Source organism: Pleurodeles waltl, chromosome 4_2 (genome assembly GCF_031143425.1).
Source record: "Pleurodeles waltl isolate 20211129_DDA chromosome 4_2, aPleWal1.hap1.20221129, whole genome shotgun sequence".
Taxonomy (NCBI): Eukaryota; Metazoa; Chordata; class Amphibia; order Caudata; family Salamandridae; genus Pleurodeles; species Pleurodeles waltl.
The window spans coordinates 740240955-740268467 of NC_090443.1; the positions used below are offsets into that span (position 1 = coordinate 740240955).

The 27513-nt window shown below is 42.0% G+C and overlaps 1 protein-coding gene across 4 annotated transcripts in view; it reads left to right on the top strand.

Annotated features, from left to right (window-relative positions):
- Nucleotides 1-27513, top strand: part of CCDC18 (coiled-coil domain containing 18) — a 574107-nt gene that overhangs the window by 106598 nt on the left and 439996 nt on the right. For all 4 annotated transcript variants that reach the window (XM_069232377.1, XM_069232374.1, XM_069232375.1 and 1 more), the window contains exons 6-7: nucleotides 10362-10490; nucleotides 19665-19761. In XM_069232377.1, the coding sequence (XP_069088478.1) occupies nucleotides 10362-10490; nucleotides 19665-19761 (226 nt within the window). The remainder of the gene's footprint in view (nucleotides 1-10361; nucleotides 10491-19664; nucleotides 19762-27513) is intronic.

Below are 27513 nucleotides of genomic sequence, written 5' to 3' on the forward strand. Positions count from 1 at the left end.
AGTCCTCCTCCCATACTCTCAGCAAGGTGGTCATCCAGAAATAGACCTTTTCGCCACAGCAGAAATCGCAAAATGCCCAAACTTCACCTCCAGGTTTCCACAGTCCAAGAGCAACGCTCTATGGATGAGTTGGTCATGGATATTTGCTTATGCTTTTCCACCTCCCCCATTACATCTGTCTGTGGTTCGCAAACGTAGCAGACATCTTTTATCTCATCCTAGTAACTTCCACATGGACACGGAAACCATGGTTCACCACACTGCTTGAACTCTCAGTATTTCCCCACAAAGTACTGCTGAACAGGCATGCCCTTCTCATGCAGACTCATGGAGAAATCGGACACCAAGCTCCAGCTCCCTCAACATTGTGATCTGACTTGAGAACCCTAGAGTTTGGTTATTTGAACTTACCACAACCCTGTATGGGCATTCCTAAAGAAGCACGCAGACCAACTACCTACGTTTGTTATGCTGCAAAGTGGAAAAGATTTGCTCACTACTGTCATTCCAAACAATGCAACCCTTTAAACACAAATATTAAGGACATTGGGCCTGATTACAACTTTGGCGGAGGGGGTTAATCTGTCCCAAATGTGACGGATATCCAGCCCACTGTATTACGAGTTCCATGGGATATAATGGACTCGTAATACGGCATGCAGGATATCTGTCACATTTGGGATGGATTAACCCCCTCTGCCAAAGTTGTAATCAGGCCCAATGTCTGTCTATTCCATTTACATACTACTGGTCTAGCTTTTGCATCCCTAAGACTACACATAGCGGCGGTGGCTGCTTATCTGCATACCCGACAACAAACTTCTCTATTCAGAATTCCTGTCATTAAAGCCTTCCTAGATGGGCTTACAGTAGTTATTCCCCTGAGAGTGCCACCTGCCCCTACTTGGAATCGTGATAACCAGATTAATGGGCCCTACATTTGAGCCCCTTCACTCCTGCCTGCTCCAGTTTTTATCCTGGAAAGTATCATTTCTAACTGCTATCACTTCACTCAGACATGTCGGTGAGCTTCAGGCATTAACCTTAGAAGAACCCTTTTCCCAACTACATAGAGATACCAATCCCACATTTCTTCCAAAGGTGGTATGTCAATTCCTCTTTCATCAATCTATTGAATTGCGAAGATTTTTCCCCCATCCTGAATCAGTTTGCAGAAAGGGCTCTACAAACATTAGATATAGAACAAGCCGTTATGTATTATATTGATAGAACCAAGTCTTTTAGAAAAACACAACAACTCTTAGTTGCCTTTTCAAGACCACTCTAAGGAAAGGCCATTTCTAAAGCAGGGATTGCAATTTGGATAGTCAAATGCATTCAAACTTTTTATGCTAAAGCTAAAAGAACTTTACATACCCCTCCTAGAACTCATGCCACATAATAAAATGGAGCTTCAGTGGCCTTTCTAGGCAATACATTTAGCTAACGTATTGAAGGCAACTACATGGTCTCACCACATACATTTACCAATCATTACTGTGTAAGATGTGCTGGCCTGTCAACAAGCTAATGTTGGTCAAGCGGTTCTATACACACTATTTCAGACAACTGTAACCCCTGCAGGTTAGCCACCATTTATTGAGGGGGAACACTTTCCAGTCTATGCTAAGCAAGTGTATCCACAGCAACACATACCTTGAACAGTAAAATATGTTACTTACCCAGTAAGCATCTGTCGTGGCATGTAGAGCTGTAGATTCACATGTGCCCACCCTCCTCCCTGGACACCTGTGTGCGTTAGTTACCTTTGTAAGTTCTCACACATTCATTTAGCATGGACATATTAATATAGTACGCTATGCTTCCACTCCATCTTCACCTGCCTTGCGAGGAAACACTGTAACAATGGAGTAGATGCCCATGTGCATTACCAGCAAGAGGAGGAGTCCCTCTACCACGTAAGACTTTCTTCACAGAAAAAAACTTGTGTGTATATATATATATATATTTATATATATATATATATATATAACATTACCTACTGGCGGATGCAATAGGTAGTTCTAGCTAGGACCTAGTTTCCATTTAAAAAAAAAAAAAATTTTGACTGGCCTATATCTTTGGCACTGGTTGATGAATCTTCACAAAATGTTTCCAAAACATTTGATGCTCACTTCAGCTGCTGTCTGCAAAGTTTTGGGGTGATTCATCAAGCAGGGCTGAGGAAAAGGGAGTGTCCCAAAACGTGTTTTCCCCATGCTAATTTCCATAGGGATTCTGAACACGACTTTAGCCCGAACCGCTGTACGGATTTACGCCAAATTTAGTAGAAAGCTAGTTTTTGGTTCAGAAAGTTCCCTTTCTGTCATTTAGTGTAAATCCGTTTAGTAGTTTCCTAATTATTAAATGAAAAGCAAATTTATATATATATATAGGCATACAGAACCTCCTCAGAACCTCTGCGGATTTGGAGGAAAAACATGGCCCTGATTGGCTGGCCGCAACCTGACAGAAAAGTTGCGGCAGCCATTTTGTTTCTGTCAGAGTCACCAGATCCCCGGGGTCTGTGCACGTTCCCAACACTTCCACCACAAGACAGCTCCAATACTCTGATTAGAATTATCACAGAGTCTAAGAGAGTCCAAGTGGGGAAAAGGGGATTAGGAAGGGAACAGCTGGGAAGGAGACCTGTAGGAAGCAAAAAGGTTAAAACACACAATATCAAGATTATATCATATGAATCAGTACTAGATTATAACTCTAAGCATATTGTTCTGAAATATAGACAACCTATGAATAGACTTAAACAACTAGGCTTCTAGATTACTGGATACCTGAGAGGAAATCAAGGAATGGTTAAATGCAATATTCAGATTCAAACATTATCTTTTGCATGAGGATCAAGGAAAGATGAACATTATTATATACACACTACATCACATCTAGAATTCTAGCATTTTGTTCTCTCGAAGTTGTAGGAAACATGAATTGTGCACATTATATACTTTCACAAAAGGTTGTAAATACCATAGAATGATTGTGCACCATGAATAACAAAAGTTAGACTTGAGAAATAAATCACGCATCTTGCTAGCTAGAAAACCACCTCGTAAATGCCATGAAGAGGTAGCACATTATGAACACCGTGATATTAAACACAAGAAAAGAATCGCGCTTCCTGCCGATTCAAATGTCACCATGAAAACGCCAGAAAAAGTTAGCGCACAATGAATAACATGAATTACACACAAGCATGAAATCACGCGTCTTGCCGATTTGAATGCCACCATGTAAATGCCAGGAAATGGTAGCGCACAATGAACAGCATGAGTTACACACGAGAAATGAATCGCGCATTTCGCCGATTCGAATGCCACCATGTAAATGCCTGGAAATGGTAACGCACAATGAATATCAAGAGTTATATCACAAGGAAAGAATTGCGCGTCTTACCGATTCGAATGTCACCATATGTATGCCTGGAAATTGTAACGCACAATGAATATTAAGGGTTAAAGAACGAGGAAAGAATCGCGCGTCTTGCCGATTGGAAAGTCACCATATGTATGCCTGGGGATGGTAACGCACAATGAATATCAAGGGTTAAAGCACGAGGAAAGAATTGCGCGTGTTGCTGATTCGAATGTCACCATATGTATGCCTGGAAATGGTAACGCACAATGAAAAACATGAATTAAACACGAGTAAGCAATTGCGCTTCTAGCCGATTCGAATGTCAGCGTGTAAACGCCCAGTAAACATAAAGCACACTTTCACACGCACAAGAGTCAAAAGATTTTATCATGATAATTAGGCCCAAGAACTCGAACTCCTTCGAGAACGGAATCGGGGGCCCAGCCCGACCTCCGTCTTACCGCCCTGATCAAGAATCACCAAGCGTAGTGAAAGGGCGAGGTCTGGAAGATCCAAGTAGGCCTCCGGAACAGGAGCTCAGGAAGTTGCTGCTGCTCTGCACCGGGACCTCTGGATAGTGAGCACGTGGAGCTGGGCTGGCTCCCTTTTTTAGATTCTTAGCCCAGCCCACCAACCACACCTAGGCATGCTGCAGGGAAGCTTCTAGAAGGCCCCTGGAAGGGGACCACACCCTGACACTGCCTGAAAGCCTGCAGCAGTACATTACATGTGAATAGTATTTACATGCATGATGAACATAAGTCTTCAGGATGAAACTCTGTAATGCAAAAGGTTAAACAGCATTATATCAACACAATGCATAAATTATGTTATCTTGAAATCATTAGGTTTTTGCATTCTGGTCACCCGTAGAGCGAGCACTGCCCTGATGTTGACAGTTTCTCGCATCGCTTGGGGGATGGGAAAAAAAATGTGTGAAAACATATAAGGGGTACAGGTATCCTGATCCCATTGGACACATAGCGGGATCCCTTAGGGACCACTCCTAGACAAAAATGTCCCCCTTTTATTTTATTTTTCAGGTGATCTGCAGATCCTCGAATCCTCCTCTAATCCTTAGCAGACCCTCCTCAAATCTAGGGTAAAAGCAAGGCCGTGCTTGGCTGGCCGGAAACTGACAGAAATATTAAAGTGTACGTTACATAAACCATTGAAAATCACGGGAAAAAAAAAACAAAGGTTACAGGGACATTATCATTTAGTTTGATGTTTTACCTATACAAAACCATAGAAATTCAGCATTTATAGTTATACTTATAATTATATTTATCTGAAGAAACTATAACTTGTGCCACAAAGTAACTTTGGGCAACAAGTTATAGTTTCTTAACATAAGTATAAGTGTAACTAGAGAGGCGGAGACAGGGCGAATAAACTCAGGATCATGGAATCTGACTACATTATCCGTTTGAACAGTTGCACACCTGGAGGTTTGAACTCGGATGAGGAGCTTTTTGTTCCTGTTGGTTAAATGTCTTATTTGCTGTTAAGCCATGTCTAGACTTTCTTTTCTTTTATGTAAAACTTTGAAGTTAAGTTTTACTGACATGGAAACTCGGAGGGAGTCTCGTTATTTAATGGCATGAACTGTGCACTGGTTTGCTGAATTGCAGAAAAAGTATGCATTGTTAAACTTGTTTTGGATTAATTTATATACAAAACAAACATTTCTGAAGTCCACCTTGGTCACTAGACCACAATGACTGTCATTTGTATATGACATCAAGCATTCTCACAAGTTGATGTTGCTAAATTAATTTTGTTACTGGTTTGCGCATATATTGGATGTCAAGAGTAAATGAGCTGATTTGCTTGATGTTAATAATTGTAACATCAGCTAAATTTTCGATTTTTGGTTATGATTGACTTTCATAAAATAAGCGCGCTATTTCTCATCTTTAATGTGGATGACTCAGGGAGATTTTCATTCTGTTTTCTAGTTACTACATGGAAGAAGCATGTTAGTGCATACACATGTTTTTTCTATTAAATTAGATGTCAAATGCAAATGAGCTGATATTCTTGATGTTAATAATTGGAACAGCTCTGATTAGTTATATTTGTAAATTTTCCTTTTGTTTCTGATTATTGATTTTTTAATAAAATATGCATATTATTTATCTTTAATGCAGAGGGCTCGGGAAGATTGAGTCTGTTTTTCAGTTACTACACGGAAGACATGTGTTAGTCTGTTTTCCTTATTTACAAGTGCTTTACAAAAAGTTTTAAAGGAAGTTGTGCATGTTTTCCATTTTGGCTGTGACAAGGATCCTGGAGATCGAAACGCACTGCAACAATAAACTTTCCTTGTGAAATTCAGTCCTGGAGTGTGAGTCTGGTGTTCGTATGAAGATGACTGTGCTGTTTCTTTGACATATATATATATATATATATATATATATTTATTTATTCACTAAAAAAAAACAAAGGTTACAGGGATGTTACATTTGGGTCCTGAATCTACTCGTGTAAAACCCTAGAAATTCAGTAGTTAGATTTTTTTCACGCCCCCGGCATGCATAGTTTTTATATTGAATAATTTGATTGCTAATGTTTCATTTATATTTTTTAATGACGTTATAGAAGTTGTTACGAGTGCTGAATATCTGGGGTAATTAGCAGTGTATCGCGAGTTACAGTTACCTTAGGGCACAAGTTATAATTATAGTGGACCTGGCCCACCCAGGGGCTCTTTAGAAATGAAGAGCGGAGCCCTCGGTTTAAAAAAAAAAAGAAAAAAAAAAAAAATCCCCGGATCCGCTGTAAACTGTGATGGAAACAAAATAAATCCTTTTTAGGTCTCAAAACGGGTTGAGGGGGTGTTGCTCTAGGACACAACCACCAAAGCTAAGGGGTAACGGTGTCTTTACTCTTGCCCCCTGTTAGACCTGACAGCCTTAGGGTAGTCACCCCTAACTTTTTGCCTGCCTCCCTCCTCGTTTTTGGATACTGTTTTTGCTGGTTTTTAGACTCTGCGCACTTTACCACTGCTAACCAGTGATAAAGTGTATATGCTCTCTCTCTGTAAACATGGTAACTTTGGATCATACCTGATTGAACTATTTAATCTACTTATAAGTCCCCAGTCATGTGCACTCCAGGTGCCTAGGGCATATAGATTAAATGCTACTAGTGGACCCGCAGCACGGATTGTGCCACCCACTTAAGTAGCCCCTTTTCCTTGTCCCAGGCCTACCATTGCTAGGCCTGTGTGTGCAGTTTCACTGCCACCTCGACTTGGCATTTAAAAGTACTTGCCAAGCCTAGAACTCCCCTTTTTCTGCATATAAGTCACCCTTAATGTGTGCCCTGGGTATCCCCTAGAGCAGGGTGCTGTGTAGGTAAAAGACAGGACATGTACCTGTGTAGTTATATGTCCTGGTAGTGTAAAACTCCTAAATTCGTTTTTGCACTACTGGGAGACCTGCTCCCTTCATAGGCTAACATTGGGGCTGCCCTCATACACTGTTGAAGTGGCAGCTGCTGATCTGAAAGGAGCAGGGAGGTCATATTTAGTATGGCCAGAATGGTAATACAAAATCCTACTGACTGGTGAAGTCGGATTTAATATTACTATTCTAGAAATGCCACTTTTAGAAAGTGAGCATTTCTGTGCACTTAAATCCTTCTGTGCCTTACAATCCACGTCTGGCTAGGTTTAGTTGACAGCTCCTTGTGCATTCACTCAGACACACCCCAAACACAGGGTACTCAGCCTCACTTGCATACATCTGCATTTTGAATGGGTCTTCCTGGGCTGGGAGGGTGGAGGGCCTGCCCTCACACAAAGGACTGCCACACCCCCTACTGGGACCCTGGCAGACAGGATTGAACTGAAAGGGGACCTGGTGCACTTCTTAGCCACTCTTTGAAGTCTCCCCCACTTCAAAGGCACATTTGGGTATAAAACAGGGCCTCTGCCCTACCTCATCAGACACTTGCTGGAGAAGAAACCGGAACCAGAAACTACATCCTGCCAAGAAGAACTGCCTGGCTGCTCAAAGGACTCACCTGTCTGCTTTCTACAAAGGACTGCTGTCTTGCTGTTGCCCTGCTGCCTTGCTGAACTCTTGTCTGGCTGTGAAAGTGCTCTCCAAGGGCTTGGATAGAGCTTGCCTCCTGTTCCTTGAAGTCTCAGGACCAAAAAGACTTCTTCCTTTCACTTGGACGCTCCGTGCGCCGAAACTTTCGACGCACAGCTTGTTTCGCGGCGAGAAAAACGCCGCACACAGACGCTGATCGACGCGACGCCCTCGGGGCGATCGAGACTTCGACGCACAATCTCGCAAGGACAAAGCCGCTCGACTTTCCAGGAGAAATCGACGCGACGTCCACCGTGAGTGCGAAACTTTGACGCACGGCCTCGCAAGGACAACGCCGCCCGACTTCCAAGGAGAAATCGACGCGACGCCTGCCGTGAGACCAAACTTTCGACGCACGGCCTCGCAAGGACAACGCCGCCCGACTTCCAAGGAGAAATCGACGCGACGCCTACCGTGAGATCGAAACTTCGACGCGCAGCCCCGCAGAACGACGCGCAGCCGGAAAACAAGCAGGAGAATCCACGCACAGACCCGGGACATCTGGTAATCCCCGCGATCCACAAAAAGAGACTGTCTGCGCGCCGGAAAACGACGCCCGACTTCCCCGCGTGGAAAAGACCGACGCAAGTCTGTGTGTGCTGAGGAGAAATCGACGCACACACCCCTTTTTCCACGCATCTCTTCTCCTGTGGCCCTCTGAGGAGATTTTCCACCAGAAACCAGGTACTTTGTGCTTGAAAGACACTGTATTGCATTCTAAGGACTTAAGACACTCTATATCACTTCCCTGTGATATTTCTACAATTTTCCATTGCAACTTTATTCTTTTTGACCTACAATTATCCTGATAAATATTATATATTTTTCTAAACACTGTGTGGTGTATTTTTGTGGTGCTATATGGTGGTATTGTATGATTTATTGCACAAATACTTTACACATTGCCTTCTAAGTTAAGCCTGACTGCTCGTGCCAAGCTACCAGAGGGTGGGCACAGGATAATCTTGGATAGTGTGTGACTTACCCTGACTAGAGTGAGGGCTTTTGCTTGGACAGGAGGTAACCTGACTGCCAACCAAAAACCGCATTTCTAACACCCCCTTTTTAATTTAAAAAAAAAAAAATTTGTGGGACTTGGCTGAAGCAGAGTCCAAAAATGGCTGGCAACACTACCTGGTTTGAAGTGTTGACAGCCAATCAGAGCCGTGCATTTCCCTGCACTGTGGCCAGAGATATATACATTTGGATTTTCTTTAATATCTCAAAAACTACTGAACGGATTTACATCAAATAAGCGAAATTTGGTGTAATTACGTCCAGTGATTTTGGCTGTAAGATTGTTCAAAGGTCCTATGGGAATTAATCTGGGAAATCTAACTTTCTTGCCCTCCCATTTCTCTGCCCCTGCTTGATGGATCACCCTGAGACTTTCCGTGCGCAACAAGAAGTCCCTTTTATCCACTCTTTGTTTGGAAAATTCATCAAACGTCAAAGATATAGGCAAGTCAAAGAACCCTTTTTCTTTGGAAACATGGTCCTAACTATAACTACCTTGTGGTAGACGCCACTAGGTAATAAAAATAAATAAATATATATATATATATATATATATATATATATATATATATATATAGATATATATATATATATATATATATATAGATATAGTTAGGTCCTAGTTTCTATAGAAAAAGTTTTTTTTGTTTTGCTAATAACTTTGGTGTCGTTTGATCAATCTTCGCGAAACTTCCCAAGAAAACACGATGCTCACTTGAGCGTCTTACTGGGAATTTTCGGCGTGATCTGTCAAGCAAGGACTGAGAAAAAGTGGGGGGAGGGTCCCAAAACCCTTTTCACTATGCATTTTTCTATAGGGATTTTGAACAGCAATAGAGCCTGAACCACAGTACGGAATAGCTCTTGGATCAGAAAGCGCCCTTTTTTCATTTGATGTAAATCCGTTCTGTAGTTTTCTAGTTATTAAATGAAAAACAAATGTGTGTGTATGTATGTGTATGTGTGTGTGTATATATATATATATATATGTGTGGATCCTCCTCGGATTCAGAGGAAAAGCAAGGCTCCGATTGGCTGGCCGCAACCTGACAGAAAAGTTGCAGCCACCAGGTATTCTGACCCCATAAGACACATGGAGGGGCCCCCCTCAAGGGCAAAATTCTTTCCATTTTTGTTTTTTCTGATTGATCCACAAATTTGAGGATCCTCCTCAGATCCCTCTTGGATCCTGGGGAAAAACAAGGCCATGATTGGCTGGCAGCAACCTGACAGAATTATGAACGCGTGCATTACAAAACCCATAGAAGTTCACTGAAAAAAAACAAAGGTTACAGGGACGTTATAGTCAGGTTGGCGTTTTACCTATACAAAACCATAGAAATTCAGCAGTTCTAGTTATACTTCTCTCTCTCTCTCTGTGTGTGTGTGTGTGTGTGTGTGTGTGTGTGTGTGTGTGTATGTATATATATATATATATATATATATATATTTGGTGTGTTGTCTTGTCTAGCTGTGAAGTCATGCTCACAAATGTGCCTGTGCTCACACTCTCCCCTCGGTCTCCTTTCATTAAGTTCCTACTGTGGGTGAACTTTACCGGAAGCCTTTATCCTTGTTTACAGATTGCATTTCAAGCAACGTGAAGGACTGGCTTGCATTGAACATTAGGATGAATATACTGAGCTTTTTTTAAGGCTTTGAAGGGCATCAAGTAAAGTGACCAACGACTGGGGTGAAAGTCAATAACTTCACTGTGATATTTATGGTTTAATTTAATTTTCCAGCATTGTCATAATTTCTAGATTTAAGAAGCAGATGAGTTGTCAGGTGTTTATGTTGGTGGTTATTGCATTGTATTCTTTATGTACTTGATCATTTATGAATGATGGAGATTTTGTTTTGTAGAATTGCAGACAATCGCCTAGAACAAAGTAAGAAACTTCTTGTTGAAAAAGAACACACTGTGCAACGATATAGAGAAGAAATGAAAAAACTGAAACTTGAATTAATGGAACAGAACAGGCACCTGAAAAGGTAATACTTTGAAATATCGTCTGTTTCCTGTAACAAATTAAGTATGGTTTTGAAGGGCATACGTGGTCATTTTAGAACCTCCATTTTTTGTGTGCCTTCTCCTTGCTTTTCCCTCCGTCTTTGTGTGCCTTATCCCTTGCTTTTCCCACCGTTGTTTGTGTGCCTTCTCCTTGCTTTGCCCTCGTTTTCACTGCTTTCTCCTTTCTTTTTCTCCTGTTCTTTGCGTGCTTTCTCTTTGCTTTGCCCTCTTTTTCACTGCTTTCTCCTTGCTTGTTCTTACATTGCCACTCCTGCTTGTTGCCTGTTATTTCCTGCCACCCTCCTAGCCCCGCCTACCTCCTCCCAACACCCCTCCTTTAATCAACTTAATGGAGGCCGCAGTCCGACCCCATTGAGCTGGTACCAGGCCCAGTTTGCCCCATGTTGCTGCATCACTCTTGCTCATGTCTTCTTTTTGCTTTTTTTTAGCCTCTTGAAACCCTCCAGGGTGATTCTGTAATGAGCTTCACTGATTCTGCGCCATGTGTGAGTTTGCATACAGTCAGTAGGACCCCAAGGGCATGATATGCACAGGGTCCCAAGAAATCTCCAATCATCCCACAGCAGGTAGATCCAGTCCCTCACTACCCCCACTTGCAGGGGGAGGAAAGAGAAGGTTTCCAGTCTCCTGCTTTAAGAGCTTCTATTTTCTGTGTGTTGGAAGTCAGGCTGGCTGTTTTAAACCCGCTGGTCCAGCTGTCCTAGTGCATGCACGAATGAAAGGGAATAGGCCAGGACTGACTGCAGGAGACTGTGCAGACAGACACAAATGGAGGAATGACCTTCTCAATTAATTGCCAGTGGGAAATGATCACCTCCTGGGCCCAGGTCTTAGGGCTATATTCACATATTGTTCTTACCCCCCACCGCTCCCCCCCTCCACTCCCCTCACCCAACCACCTCATCTTTAGCTACACACCAAACCTGCCCTGCAGATAATATAGTGGGTTTATGAAAACCTGCTATGAGGTCAAAACAAAGAGAAATAGAGGTAGAAATGACAGAAGTTGAGAAGAGGTTAGACTGCCTAGAAAGAACTATTGCATAGGTGCGGACCACCACGAGGCGGTTGGATGAAAGCACAGCAGACTAGTTCAAGAAGTGTGTATACTGCTTGTGGTTGCACGCCTATCTGTAAAGGTTGAGTGGCTAGAAAATGCAAGGCGTTACTATATCTTACAGATTCTGAGGTGGCCAACAAGGTATGAATCCAAGAACCTCATAAAGCATTTATGCTTCATGAAGTGAACCTGGCTATAGATGAAAGATCCTATGAACTGACTGTGGGCTAAAGGGGGGGAATGGAGTAGTGTAGTGTCTGTACTCTGGGAAGACATGTAGGAGGAAGTTTGAAAGGTAGGTGCAATCAAGTTATTTTTCCAGGGCAAAATGATCTTTTTTTTCTTCCTCAACTCAGCCCAGAATCACTTGAACGGAGACAAAAGTGTAAGAGGTGTGCAGGATCTTTCTAGCATTGGGAGTGCAGTCTTCCGTTATCTTGACGGAGAATGATAGCTTAAGAGGGGGAAGTGTACAGCAGATCTTAAGTCAAGGCTGCTGAGCAACAGTCTTAAATATGTATGGTAAAGTGACACATGCAGATATTGACCACCGATACTGAATAATTTACCAATGAGCTGAGCAGACACCCCTCTGTGTTAAAGTGCCTACACTAGGGTGTGTGCTAAAATAAATATTATTACTTCTATGTTAACTGTTCTTATACTAGTCTTTTACATATTTTACCACCAACAACAACTAATTTAGTGGATTCTGTGTAGACACATGGTGCATAGGAAGGCAAAACATAGCTATTGTTTGTGTATATGTTCACGGCTAAGTGCTTATGCCAGTTATGAGATGCCTAGTGTGTTTTGTTTTTTTAAGTAAGTTTTTATTGTTTTTATAATTAATACAGTTATAAACCATATCAAATTAAACATCTCAACATAGAAATTAAGGATCACTTCGCCTCTTGTATTTTCCAAAACAGTATAGTCTGAAGAACTGCGAAAACAATCATGAACAAACTAATACATCAAAATTAGAGAATAATGAAACAATACAGCAGACAAACAAGGAAAACATTCACAATAAACTTTTCCATCCATGTTGGCTCATGTCTAGGTAACTCAAAGTCCATTGCCAGTAATGTTATTGAAGCTTTGTTAGTAACCCCTGTCTCTCAGTCGGTCTGGGTCAGAGCGGAGTTGTTGGTGCTCAATCCCAGCAAATCGCTCAGTGTTGAACTGTACAAGCTAGCGGGCCAGCTCAGGAGGATGGAGATGCAGGACAATGTTGGACTGCTCGTAGGACAGAATTCCACAGTGGACTTCAATGCCTTTGATGGCCCTGAGACTTCGGGGAACAGGGGGCAAGCCAACAAACCTTTGGAGATCACTTTGGAGATATAGGAGGTTCCTTCAAGCAGAGTCAGGGAACAGCAGGTGGCAGGGCAACAAGCAGGAAGCAGTCCTTCCCGAAAAGCAGTCCAGTTGAGTCCTTTTGAGCAGCCCAGAAGTCCTTCTGTCAGAGAGTGGTTTTGAAATGCACAAGTATTCCTTTCAACTCAGTTTTGTCTACCAGACTTTCTGTGGGGCATTATCAGTCCTTTGTGTGTGGTCAGGTCACTAATCCTTTGAAGTGCAAGTGGGGCCCCTTCCTCTCTAGCGGCCCAGGAAGACCCATCAAAATGTGATGTGTGTAGATGGGTCCTCAGCCACACCTAGCATTTCTGTGTTTGTGGCTGTCTAGGGAGAATGCACAAAGTGTAGCTGTCACTTATCAAGACATGTATTGGAGACAGGCTGTAAGGCACACAGACCAGTAAGAGCAGAGAAATGCCCACTTTCTAAAAGTGGCATTTCTAAAATAGTGTTGCTAAATCCAAACTTAACAGTAAAGAGGATTTATCATGAGACCTCATCTTTTTTCATTTTCAAAATTCTTAGAAAGTTGTTCCCTTTGATTCCACAAGATTTGCAGAAGTTGGTAGTTACGGCCCTTGTGCTTTCAAAAGTGGATTACTGTAATGCTTTATATATCAACATCCAGCAAAGACTCCTAAATAAATGGAATGTTTTGCAGAATGCAGCTGCTCATATGCTGCTTGGATCTCAAGTATCAATTTCCAGCACAGGCCTTAGGTACAGCTTCACTGGCTACCTATCCGCAAACACATTGACTTTAAGACTTTCTATATTGCTTTTAAAGCTCTGCATGACTCGGGTCCTGAAAATCTTAAGCAGAATTTTACAGGGTATTTTGCATCTAGGACTTTGTGATCCTCTGTAGCTTATACTGTAGTCATCCCCAAAATCAAAAGAGCCCACTTGGCTGACAGAAGCTTCGTATATTACATGGCTAAGCTGTGGAACTCTCTTCTACCACAGCTGGAAAAAAGAGCACAGACCTTTTTTTTTTTTTTTTTTTTTTTTTTTTTAGAAAGGCACTAAAACATGTCTTTTTAAATCAGAGAGTCACTGTGGTTTAAGTCTGATTTTTATTTATTTATTTTTTTGTCAATGTTTGGTCTTTTTTGTAGTCTTCTGTGGCAGAAAGCACCAAGACACCGTTGGGCGAAAGTTGCGCTTTATAAATTTTCCTTTCATTGCCATTCCAAGATGTGAATCATGAGGAGTTACTCCATCCTGATCAGGAATTACCACTTAAAACTACATTAAGGGATTGCCAATGCTGGCCTATGAGAGGAGTAGTCTTCACATTAATGAAAAACGACTTTGGGAGTTTTTCACTATCAGAACATGTCAAACTTAAAGTACATTTTCTGCCTTTTGAATACACTGCACCCTGCCCTCTGGGTCACATAGGGCATACCTTAGGGGTGAGTATGTAATAAAAGGGGAGTTTGAGATTTGGCAGGGGGTTTTTAAATGCCACATTGGGGTGGAAGTGAAACTGCACACCCACAGGCTCTGCAATGGCAGGCCTGAGACATGGATAAGGGTTTACTTTGGTGGATGACACAACCAGTTCTGCAGACCCACCAGTAGCATTCAATTTACAGGCCCTGAGCACAGGTTGTGCACTCTACTAGAGACTTATAAGTAAATAAAATATGCCAATTGGGTATGAGCTAATATTACCACGTTTAGGGGAGAGAGCCCAAGCACTCAGCACTTGTCAGCAATGGCAAAGTGCACAGAGTCTTAAAATGAGCAAAAACGAGTAAAAAAAAAAATAGCGGGTGGGAGGCAAAAAATTCGGGGAAAACCACCCTAAGGTTGTCGGGTCTAACACTAGTGGCACTGGATTGGTCGACGTAAGTGTGGTACCCAGAACTCCTAAGAATAAGCATCTGTTCTGATAAAGCTGACTCTTCAGGAGGATCTTCTGTTGCAGCAGGAGGCAGGTTGCTGCACCGAGGCCTGCACAATCAGCTTCTCCGTGCTTGGAGATTCAGCAGTGACAGTTCACTGCATTTGAACTTCCTCCTGAGGTCATTTATGTGATCTTGGTGGCAAGGAAGTCCCTCTACTAAATCGATGTATGCCAGTCATTCGGACAAATTTGTGGGGCTTGCCAAATTACCTGACATTTTGTTGTTGGTTTAATCTGTGGCCCAGCAAAGACTTGTTTTGTGCACTGTTAAAGGCTGTTTACCGGCTTTTTCGGCTTTTCGGTTGTTGCATGATCAGGTTTCTTTATTTAAATCACCTGATGAGATTTTTTAGAGGTTTGCAACACCCGTTTCCTCCAAAACCCTTTGTGATGCCACAGTGGGATTTGCATCTAGTACTCACTTTTTATGTTCACCCTTTTGACCCACTGTACAGTTGTCCATTAAGGTTTCTGACGTTGCAAAAGGCCTTTCTCATCTCCATAATGTCGGATAGGTGTGTCAGCGAACTGCAGCCTCTTTCTGTTAACGAATCCTATAGAACAGTCTCCTCAGATAAATTGGTGTTGTGGATCTGAATGTCCTTTTTACAGAAAACTGGTACTCCATTTCAGCTTTACATCTGCATGCCTAGGTGGCACTTTATGTGGCTCTGCTCGTCACTTTTGGAGCGGAATGACATTGGCATGAAGCTGCATGACCCCACCACCTGTTGCGCAGGTACTCCTTTAAAACATCCAGGTCCAGTCTGACACCAGAGGAATATTCACAGGGTGATGAATCTGCGGTTAGAGTATCCACCAGAGAACCTGTATGTTCCTCAGATGTCACTAAATGCAGTGTCAGGGGTCCATGGTTTTGGAGGCTTAGGTTTGCATGGATTCAGGTGTCAGCAATTTTTCCACCCACAGGCCCCTTCACCCTAGTTCTTTGTTTTAAGTTCAAATGCTAGATGAAATGTACTGTAATTCATTTGAAATCTTGTTTGCCTGTGTCATCCTTTCCACCTACACTGTAAAATATTCTTGGCTGGAAAAATAAAAATTGGTTTATGATCTTGTCCTTAACAATATGACAATCACTTCTGGTATCTGGGTCTGTGTGCATCTGTGTGTAGTTTTTAGGTGTGATGAGTAATGATGCTTGCGTCGTTCACTCCGAACACTTTGTAGTACTCAGAGGTTTTGGTTCAGCCTCCTTTAGCCCTTGGCTTCTTTGACTCGGAAACCTTCAGCCTTTGCCTTGAGACATTGTTAGTTGCTTCTAGGATGAGCCGGCAAGAGTATTTTATTCTTTCCTTCTTGCTACCTGCTCTTTGGCTGTATCCTTCTGATTGTGTTGAAGGCGTGAAAGGCTGTTTTACGTCTGAAAGCTACACACTGCCATCACACACTTAGGGCTACGAAAGAATTGATTTGCGAGTTGCAAATTGCTAGACGCAAAACCTTATGTTGAACAGTGTCAATGACACTGTTTGCGATTTGCAAGGGGGTCGCAAATGCCCTACCTCATGAATATTCTTGAGGTAGGTCGCAATTTGCGACCCCCTTGGGAATGGCCGCCCTCACAGGGCTGGTGGCCTGCTAGAGTCAGCAGACCACCATGTCTGTGACTGCTTTTAAATAAAGCAATTTTTGTTTTTTGAAATGCAGTCTGTTTTCCTTAAAGGAAAACGAGATGCATTCAAAAACAAAAAATGAAACGTTTTTGTTTCATTTTTTCAGAGCAGGCAGTGGTCCATGGAAAAATGTTTTTACTGCCATTCACATTGGGAAGGGGTCCCATGAAGACCCCTTCCCATTTGTGAATGGGTTAGCACAGGGTGACACTGGTGCTAATTGCGATTGTTTTGCGACCGCATTTGCGGTCAGTAAACAATCATACATGGGACTGCGACTCACAATTAGGAAGGGAAAACACCTTCCTAATTGCAACTCGCAATCAATTCCTTTTTGCGATTCGATAAATAGTTAGCCGAATCGCAATAATGGGTTTGAACATACCAAAGTGCATTTTGCACGTCGCAAATGCCCAGATTCGCTGCTTGCGATGTACAAAATACTACGTACATGTGGCCCTAAATTCTTTATTTCGTCAATGTATTGCATACGCAAACCAATCTTTTTTTTTTTTTCTTCTTCATTACTTTTCACTGCACGAAATATTTTCAATTGCTTTTATAAGTACAGAGCATAGGTGTTAACCGTATTAGCGGTTCCAATGCTGGTCACCTTTGTGACTTCCCTCATGACAGCAATCCTTTCTACTGTGAAACGGTAACAAGGTCAGATACTGATGCTTTTTCCACTTCATTTGCTCCTTCATTAAGGGCCCTTTAATCTACTGGCTTGCAAAGGTGATTTAGGAGTTTTTCTCTATGACATGTAAACGCCTATTCATATTTCTTGTTACATGTAATACCACTGGTTACCATGGGAGGCAGTGGTTTTTGTGTTTAACCCCTCTGATAAGCCCTCATTGCAGAAGATTTGCACTAAAAGAGGTGTTGTATATTGTGTTGCCAACTGTAATTTAGAATTTCATGCAATTTCATGCATGTATGCTTGTGGAAAAGCTTATTCCCAGTACAGTAGGACAGTGTTTGTGATGACAATTACTGATCTGATTGAATAAAAAATATCTGTTACACTACATCTGTTCTGTATATTAGAAAAGGCCTTGACAAAGGAAGTAGGTCTGACATATATAGTGAAAAACCTATTTTAAAGGTGGATTGTTATCACACTGTATCCAAATCTGTGGAGAGGACTTTTGTTAGGTGAATTCTGACAAGTTACTGTAGTAGTCAAGGCTTTAGATGTTTGTAAACCCTCCTATGTCCACTGACAAGCGTTGGGTGGGGTGGGGGGGGTAGGAGATTTAAGCCTTGTAGGCGAGGTTGCGTATTCTTTTGCCAAATGTAATTTTATATGTTTGGAATGTTATGCTTTAGCATGTAGAAGTAGGTGTATAAAGGTACAGATCTGGCATGTGGCCTCTTTAGGTATCTGCCAGGCTCTTGGCAAAAAAGCAATATACCTAAAGAGAGATTTTGGACCAGACCTCTTCAACCATTTGTCGGAGTGTCACTCCCAAGAGGTTTCCGCCCATGACAACATATTGCCAGTGCCAGGGTTTGTGCATCAATCAGTTCATTGTATCATTTTCTTCTTTTAAAAGGTCCTCCCTTTTTTTGGTCCTTCTTTTTTATATTTATTCATTTATTTTTGGAGTGTCCGGCAGCCCTTTAGAAAATGCTACCAGGTCACTCCTGTACTGCTCGGGTGTGTACTGCAGTGTGTACTGCATTCGATGTGGCCCCTGATTCTAAACCAGCCGGCCATCTTAAAAGGAATTTTCTACTGTGTATCATTGTTTTACCGCTACAAAATGACTAACACATTAGAATTAACATGTCAGCCATCTTGGCCTGGTAGAGCAACTCATCGCTATGCATGCTATAGTTGAAATATGGGGGCTTGCTGCTGTTTCTATTTTTTTACTTATTCTTACCTGCAAGTATATGGCCACAATGTTTGTGGTACCATTTTTCTTTTGATGAATAGTGCATATGCGTGTTAAGTTTGTGTGACTATACTTTATATTGTGGCCAGGTGAGTGGGTGAATGTAGGAATGGGTTAGTATATGGATGAATTAATGCATTATCGCAGGAATTGGTGCATGAGTGATGAGATCTTGAATGCCTAACTCACCATTAACTGAAGCAGCACTTGCAGTTATTCGCCACGCCAACTGCCATTGCCAGTGCTTCTCCTGTGAGTACCCACTTTTAGACCGTTTTAAATAAGGCTACAACATGGGGTTTTCCAATACAGTATGGCCACTCCTTTAACTTCTGTTGTTAAAGTATACAAATGTCAGTTAGATTTTAAATAAGATGTGCTTGCTCATCAAACTCCAGTTACCGATTTCCAAATGCAGCATTTTGTAGGGTCTTATACCTGCACTTGATGTTTTTATTTTGAAAGCCGTCCAGGGCTACCTCCTATTTTTTTTTTTTATGAAAGTCTGCCTCAGCATGTGTGGACGGTTTAGGTTTCCTTCCACCTCTGTCCACAGATTCACCACTGACATCCCCTTCTCCTGTTGGAGGTGGACTTTCAGAATGGATACAGAGAAAATGAACCAGCTAGAATGGCACATTGAGGCTGAAGCCAAATATGTTCTACTGACTCTAGACTAATAAATTCAAACATGCAGTTACTGCTTCTCTGTGTTCCTCAGTTATTTTCTTAATAAAGAACCAAATAGGCCTAGCAATTGATGAACCTACACAAATGATTAGTTAAGTATATTTCATTAAAAGTGAAACATTTAATAACAGAGGCAATTAGGTTTGTGAAATGTGCCTATAAAAATACAACTTAGTAAAGCTCCAAGGTAAAGGGAGCACTAATGTTTTTGTAGTGGATTTCATGGACAGTTTACCAACCTCTAGTTATGGTAAAACAGCATATAATTTTGCCATATTACTTGTATTCTGACTTTCATAAATTTTTACTTGTTAGAACATACTTTATATTGGTACATAATACTGATATCTAATCTCTTCTGCTTCATATTTCTCACATTTTAAATAACTTGAAGGGACAAGCTGGTTTTCAAGCAACTCATGAAGTCCGAACAAGAAGTCATGCAGTAGCCATATTGAAGAATGTTTCTGCTAATACCGATTAATGTCATCTTATCCCCATTGAACCACTTTTTAATGCCTTCCTTTTTTATGAATGGGTGAACCTTTTTTGTCTTTTAGAGCCGAACAACAAAGGAACGAAGCTCTGCGTAATGCTGAGGACCTGACTAAAGCGTTCCAGCAATATAAAGAGAAAATTGCAGAAAAATTAGACAGGGTAATCTATTTTAATGTTGTCTATGTTGTTTCTTAGATATATCTAAGATGACTGTCTAGAATCAATAGCATGGTTTACACACTGAATGAGTGACATATATGTGATGTATAGTATCAGTCCGAGGTATGTATAATTACTGAGTGGAAAGGTATTAAGTATTTAATTTGTCATGATGACGTTATATTCTGCATCAACATCTCAATGTGTTGTTTACTAAGACTGGAATGCTCATCTGGTATGATGTTGAACAACCTTTGAACTGGTTTTTCTAACTTTTGATTTATTTTCATCAGTCTGTATCATGTAAACATATAATCTTTCTGCAAGTGAGGATGAGGTGGAAGGAATCAGCAGATTTTTCTTCTTCCGCAACGTGGTCATACCTCAATTGGCTTTGTTGTAACTCCATCCGCAAGGCTTTGTCAGTGGTGTATAATAGACTCCCAGCATGTGCACCAATGCACCTGCACAATATTTCCTTGGTTTAGACAGTGCCTTGATCAAATGTCTCAGATAAAAGTTTCACAGTTCATGCTCTGTTGTGAGTCCTGCAAGCAGGTGGATCTCCACGATATCTGCATTTGGTGTCTTGGATTTGACCATGATGCGCGGGTCTGCTAGTTGTGTTTCCTGATGCACACAAAGACAGGGCGCGGAAGGCCAAGATATTTTTGGTCAAGGCTGCAGGGACATGCCAAAGTGCACCGCTTCTCCTAAAGGTAAATCTTCTGTGACGGAACAATCTTCTAAAAAGTACTCCCACCAAACTGAAAAAGCACAATAGGAAGGAGAAATAATCTTCCTTGACGAAACAGTCTTATTATCTGGACTGCTCAGAGCACCAGGGCTGATCCCTGATGCCTGGCTGTTACTTGTCCTTTGAGCCTGTTTAAAAGTTGCAGATTAATCAGCTGGAATTCCTAACTTCATTTGCGGAACCTGCGCAGGCTGAGGCCTTCTGCCAGTTCAGCCTGGTCTCCTAAGGCTGCTTCCCAAAGGTGGCCTGATCCTTTGTGCTTGATTACTCAGATGACTCTGACCCTAAAGTCTCCTGGTTCTGCTAGTGGTGGATGACGATCCCACAGTGGTGTCTGGGATGGTAGTGACTTCAACACCTAGGGACTCTCTTGGCGCTGTGCTCTCCATTCTCAAGGTGGGTCATCTGTTCAGCAATAACATAATGTAGGCTACCAAGGTCACTGATGTATTCTCACTTGACCTGAGTGCCCAACTGGCGAAATAACCGCGCTGGGCCTCTGCACTGCGTTGGAGCAACCGCCGCACATAAATGCTTTAGAGCTGCAGAAAGGAAAGTATGGGCTCAGGATCTTTATCTTGAGAGGCACTGTTTCAGTGGCTGCAATTTTGGGGAATTTCTTCCAGTAATGGCCCATCTGGCAGGATGTCTCAATGTGAGACTCAATTGATGTCTCAATGTGATGCTCTGTTTCCTCTAATCTGAAGGACCATAGGTGAGAACTGCAGCTGGAGGTGATGAGAGGAAATCTTCTCCAGAATTTGAAGTGTACTCCATTCTGTACCGTATACTTCTCTCTGGATGTTTCAATGGTGATACCTTTAGGTTTTTTGGTCCCAGAGCATCATGCAGGAGAATCTTCTCTAGATTGGGCAAAAAGGTTGGCGCTTAATATTGTACCACCTCTTCATCTCCCACAACTGCTTTTACAGCACTGTGGTCAGCTCATCTAACAGAAGCTCACTAAGAGCTAATAGAATCTGAAATTTGATGACATGTATCTATGTAGGTTTTGTTATTTCTAAAGTGCAAACCTATCTGGCTATTAGCAGAGCATTGTATAGTGAGCAATCGCATTGGGGCTACATGGAAGTGGATGGAACATAGGGGAGGTAGAGCTAATGAAGGGGTGAAATGTCAGCCTAATTGAAGTAGGGTTCCTTAAAGAAGTGAGTTTTCAGTTTCTTCCTGAATTATAGGAGGATTGGTACTGGTATGATGTTAGAAAGGACGTTGTTTCAAATTGTGGAGTTGTATTCCAATGTGGCAGTATCTGAGCTCCTCTTCTGTTGTTGCCCTCCAGATATTGTTAGTTTGTGAGCCAGGAAAACATGTGTTTTGGTGTAGAGGGCATTGTAAGTGATGAAGTTGATTTTTAGTTTGACCTGGGCTTGCAGGAGGAGCCAGTGTAGATCATTTAATGCAAAGGTGATTGATCAGATTTGCCAGCCAATGGATGAACTGTGCTGCTGCATGAGGATAGTGTCTCGGGTGCCATTGAACAGGTCATTGCCTTCATCTAGGTGGGAGAGGACGAGAACTTGAACTGTCATTCTAAGGTCTTCTTCTGTGGGGGGAAAAGGTTTCACTTTTTTCAGAAGAGACAGTTGGAACTAGGCTCCATTGGTCTTCTTGGCAATGCATTCTTTGCGTGAGAGTTTTGATTTGAGGTGAACCTAATAGGAAATACAAAATAGCAGAGCACTCCTCATCTGTGAATACCTACTGCCATGTAATGAATTTATTTGTGTGTCCATTGATGCATACAATATCTAAATTGCTTGGATAATATAAAAATAATAACTCACAAATCAACTTCAAACATTCAGATAAGTTATGTTTGCCTTTTTACTTAAATTCAATATCACAAAAGGATTACACTTCATATATTAAATCCTGACTTCATCACACGTACTCCACACGTGAAAGAAGGCTACGCAGCAGACCAGTGACTACCACAGTGAGCAACTTAAGCTAGATCTATAAATCAATATTAAGTGAGACACATGTTGCGTTTTCAGTCTGCAAAGGAATGATATTTTGCTAGTCTGGTACTCAATAGTTTGTAGTTGATAAAGGTTCAGTTGGAACCTCTGTTTGTGAACTGGTCAGCAGGTTATTTGTTGGCTGGAGACATTCTACCTTGACATAGGTAATTGAACATTTATGACAAACACATTTGTCTGTGCCTCCCACATTAAGGGTGTGACAAGCACTATTTATTTTTTCATTCCCTATCTCTGGGTGTTCTTGTGAATCCACTCTATATACCATCTTTGCATCTTGCATGAGTTTAATAGCATGTATTTTTTCTTGCACACTGGATATTTTTTAAAGACTTTCATGGTTATCTTTGCCTATTTTAAAATCTCCAAATATATGGTTGGGATTGGTGATTGAACTGTATCTTATTCTATGCTTCACTCATTTGGAATAAATCAAAATTTAGAGGTAATGCATGGTTTTTATGAATACTGAACTAGACCTAATTAGTCTGCTGACCTGGACACACTAATTTGGGTTGTGTGTTGGCTTTTTAACAAAACATGGCAGTACTTTTTGTTTTAGTTTTCTTTATTTATAGATAAAGTTTGTTTTAATATTTCTTCATGCATCATTTTGATCAGCCTTGAGAAAGTCCATTTCCTTTCTGCAATAACGGCCTTGGGAGGTGGGGAATATGTTCCCCACCTCCCTAGACTGTGTTTGGTTTTCAGTGAAATAACAAGCCGCTTGCCCCTTGCGCTGACGTCATTTCACTGAAAACGAAAGTTAAAGGAACCAATTGGCTCATTTCGCTTTCCCTGCCTCTGTGCTCAGGGGTATCTCACTCCCCCGATCACCTAGGCAGACAGGAGCAATATCATTGTAAAGAGAAGACTCTCCCCTCTTCTATGGTACCCCTCCCCAGTGGATCACCGCTTGGGGATCACCGCAGGAGGTTGTTCCCCATGCAGGGATCCACCCAGTAGGCACCAGGAAGGGGGAAGCGGCCCCAGGTCAAGACAGCCCACTAGGAGCCAGGGATTCATTTTTTAAATACATGTACGGGTGGGAGCTGCCCCAAATGCCCATTGTGATGCCCCCACCCCTCTCAAAATTTAGCAGTCTTTCTTTTTTTTTTTTTTTTTGGGTGCACATTTTGCCCGCTTTTGTGCTATTTTAGGCTCATCTGCCCCCAAGGGGGGCAAAAAAACTACTAGATACCAGGAAAAGCTTCTTGTGAACTGGAGTTCGGCTGACGGTCTGCATGTACTGGCGTTTGGCTGGCTGTGTGTGTACTGTCATTTTTCTGGCGTTGTGTGTGGACTTGCACTTGGCTGGCGGTGTGCGTGGACTGACACTTGGCTGGGAGTGTGGCTTGCGTTGCTCTCCCAGGGTTTTCTTACCCAGAATCAACTGCAAACCTGAAATTTAGTTGAAAAGGTACTTTTTCTTCACATTTCCGTATGGGAAAATAGTAGGATCCCTGCGCCGCCACCAAGCGTTCCCCTCGGTCACCCGTTAAAAATGATACCTCACTTGTGTGGGTGCCCAAAGCAGAGTCAGCCTAGAAACGTATAAAATGAAAAACTTAGGGGGATCCAAAGTGGGTTTAAAAGGGTAATCTAAATGTTTTTGGCCCACCTCTGTCACAGATGCTTGGCCCACCCACCCAAATGCCTCTGGACCCAAAACGCAGGCACCCCTATGCAAATGCAGGTTGTTTCATTATAGATAAGGGCCAGCTGCGTTTTTCATCCCAGGCTCTCCAGCCATTTAGGTACACCTACCAAACCCAGACATTTCTGAAAACTTAACACCTGGGGGAGTCCAGGGAGGTGTGGTTTGTGTGGATCCCCCAACGTTTTCTTACTCAGAATCCCCTGCAAACCTCATATTTAGCTAACCAGATCACATTTTCCTCATATTTCTGTGTGGGATCACTGCGCCGCCCCACATTTCCTGCCACCCAGCGTTCCCCTTGGCCTCCAGATAAAATGATACCTCATTTGTGTGGATGCTCAAATTCAAGTCAGCCTAAAAACATATTAAAAAGCTGCACTTATCCACATGCTTTGGTGCCCTCTCAGCCTCTACATGTTTTTGGCCCTCCCCTGTCACTGGCACTTGGCCCACCCATACATGTGAGGTATCATTTTTATATGGAGACCGAGGGGAACTCTGGGTGGTAGGAAATGTGTGCCGTCACAGTGATCTAGGCCAATCCACACATGTGAGGTACCATTTTTATCAAGAAAATTGGGGGGGGAGGGGGGGGGTGCTGGGTGGAAGGAAGTTTTTAGCTCCCCTTAGATTCCAGAACCTTGCATCACCGAAATTAGAGGAAAATGTGTAATTGTTAAGATACATTTTGAGGTTTGCAAAGGAATTTGGGTGACGGAACCTGGTGAGAGCCCCACAAGTCACCCCATCCTGGATTCCCCTTAGTGTCTAGTTTAAAAAAATGTAGAGGTTTGTTAGGTTTCCCTAGGTGCCAGCTGAGCAACAGCCCAAAATCCACAGCTAGGCACTTTGCAAAAAACATGTCAGTTTTTTGTGGAAAAATGTGGTGTCCACGTTGCTTTTTGTGGTGTTTCCTTATTCCAGGCACTAGGCCTACCCACACAAGTGAGGTACCATATTTATCGGGAGACTTGGGGGGACACAGAATAGCAGAACAAGTGTTATTACCAATTGTCTTGTTCTGCATTTGTGCCTTTCAAATGTAAGATAGTGTGTAAGAAAGAAGTCAATTTGAGAAATGCCCTGTAATTCACATGCTAGTATGGTTACCCCCAAATTCAGAGCTATGCAATTAACCACTGCTTCTTATCTCCATGTCTTGTGCCTATTTCGGAAATACATAGGTTCCTTTGAAACCTATTTTTCACTCTTTATGTTTTACTAAATGAATGGCTGGATCTCCGGTACACCATGAAAACCCATTGCAAGATGCAGCTCCTTTGTTTGCTCTGGGTACCTTAGGTTCTTGGTGAACCTCCAAACCCTATGTATCCTCGCGACCAGAAAGGTCCAGCGAACGTAACGGTATAGCTTTAGAAAATCTGCCATAGATGGAAAACGTAGACAGAAATGGCTGTTTTTGCAACTCAATTTCAATATTTTGTTTATTTCAACTGTTACTGTCTATAGGAAAACCTTGACGGATCTACACATATGACCACTTGCTAAATTCAGAATTTCGTCAACGTTTCAGATATGTATAGCTTTCTGGGTTTCACCATTGGTTTCACACCCATTTCTGTCACTAACTGGAAGGAGGTTGAAAACACACAAAATAAGAAAAATGGGGTATGTCCCAGTAAAAGGCCAAAACTGAGGTGAAAAATTTAGTTTTCTGATTTTAGTCTGCCTGTTCCTAAAAGCTGGGAAGATGGTGATTTTAGCATTGGAAACCCTTCATTGGTGCCATTTGCAGGGGAAAAAACAGATGCTTTCTTCTGCATCACTTTTTCCCATTTTTCCCCCAAAAACAAATTTTAGCTGTATTTTGGCTAATTTCCCAGTTCCCACCAGAGGAATCCACAAACCTTGGGTACCTTTAGAATCCCCAGGATGTTGGAAAAAAGGACGTAAATTTGGCATGGATAGCTTATGTGGACAAAATGTTATGGGAGCCTAAGCACAAACAACTCTAAGCAGCCCAAAAAAAAGCCTTAACACGGGGAGGCTTAGCAGCGAAGGGGTTGAAGGTAGCATTTGAGTCTCTGTCATTGGTTGCAGAGAAACTGAGATAGAGGTGGTTATCATCTGCATACTTGTGGGTATTGATGTTGCCGTCTGGAAGGCTGGTGTGTAAGAGTTTCATATACAGGTTAAAAATGATGGGTACTAGATCGAACCCTGTAGGAGTCTGGGATCTGATAATTCGTATAATAAAAGTTTGCCGTTGGTTAGGATGTGAGCCATTGTAGGATTTTGCCAGAGATACTCATGCAATTTGCAAGGTTTGGATTAAGGCTGGATGGTTGAAAGTGTTAAAAAATCGAAATATACTAAACCAGGACAACGACATGAGATTTGTTTTTGTAATTGAACCAGAGAGCTTCATCAACTGTTTGGCGCGTGGCTTTTTCAATACTCCAGTTTGGTCTTATCCTCAATTGATAGTCTTGACATGGGTTATTCTTGTTAATGTGCTCCTTTGGCTGGGTTGCTACTGCCTTCTCTGTGTGGTAAGTGGGTTATAGAAAAAAATGGGCAAGGTTGGTTGGGTCTAGTGTGCTCTTTTTCAGGAGGGGGAGAATCGTCCAAGTCTTGTGGCTGTCCTGGGTTGCCATGGCTTTGAGAATGTGTAGGAGGGGCATAGCAATTTCTCCTTGAAGAGACTTGGATAAATACCATTTTTGGAAGAGGTGAATTTGAGTGAGTTCAAAATGTCTCTAGGTTTCTATGGGAGATGGTATTGAAGGACAACTAGTTAGTGGTGTGGTGCCTGGGTATAGATGATGGTATGGATGGTAATGATGAATTGGTGATGTTAGACCTGATTAAATGCAGTTAGCTTGCTTCCTTTTGGGCTGAATATTTGAAATCCAGAGATGTCTTCTTTTTGCGATGCATACATTAGCCCCTTTTGAGCTGATGCATATTGGTCTTGTTTGTAGTCTTACTTTGAGGACAGTGTTATTTCAATAGCTTCACCTTATAGGTTTGTAGAACTTAAGGCCGTCTCATTTTGTCCCTCTTTTAAAGATTTCTACGCAGGCAAGTTTGACCTACATTTTTGCCTAGCCTCCTTGCCCAAGGTGGTTTCAGCCTTTCATATGGTCCAGTCTGTCACGTTTCCATCTTTCTCCATTCATCCCACCAAGGAGTATGAATGACTGCAGAGACTAGATCCAAGACCTACATTCTCATGTCACTTTGATCACACTCAACAGGACGCTGTGGATGACCGTCTCTCTGTGGGTTTTGCTGATGCCAAGAAAGAAAAGGCAGAGACCAAATGTATCATTTCTCTGAGGGTGATCTTCTGCATCAAGGTCTGA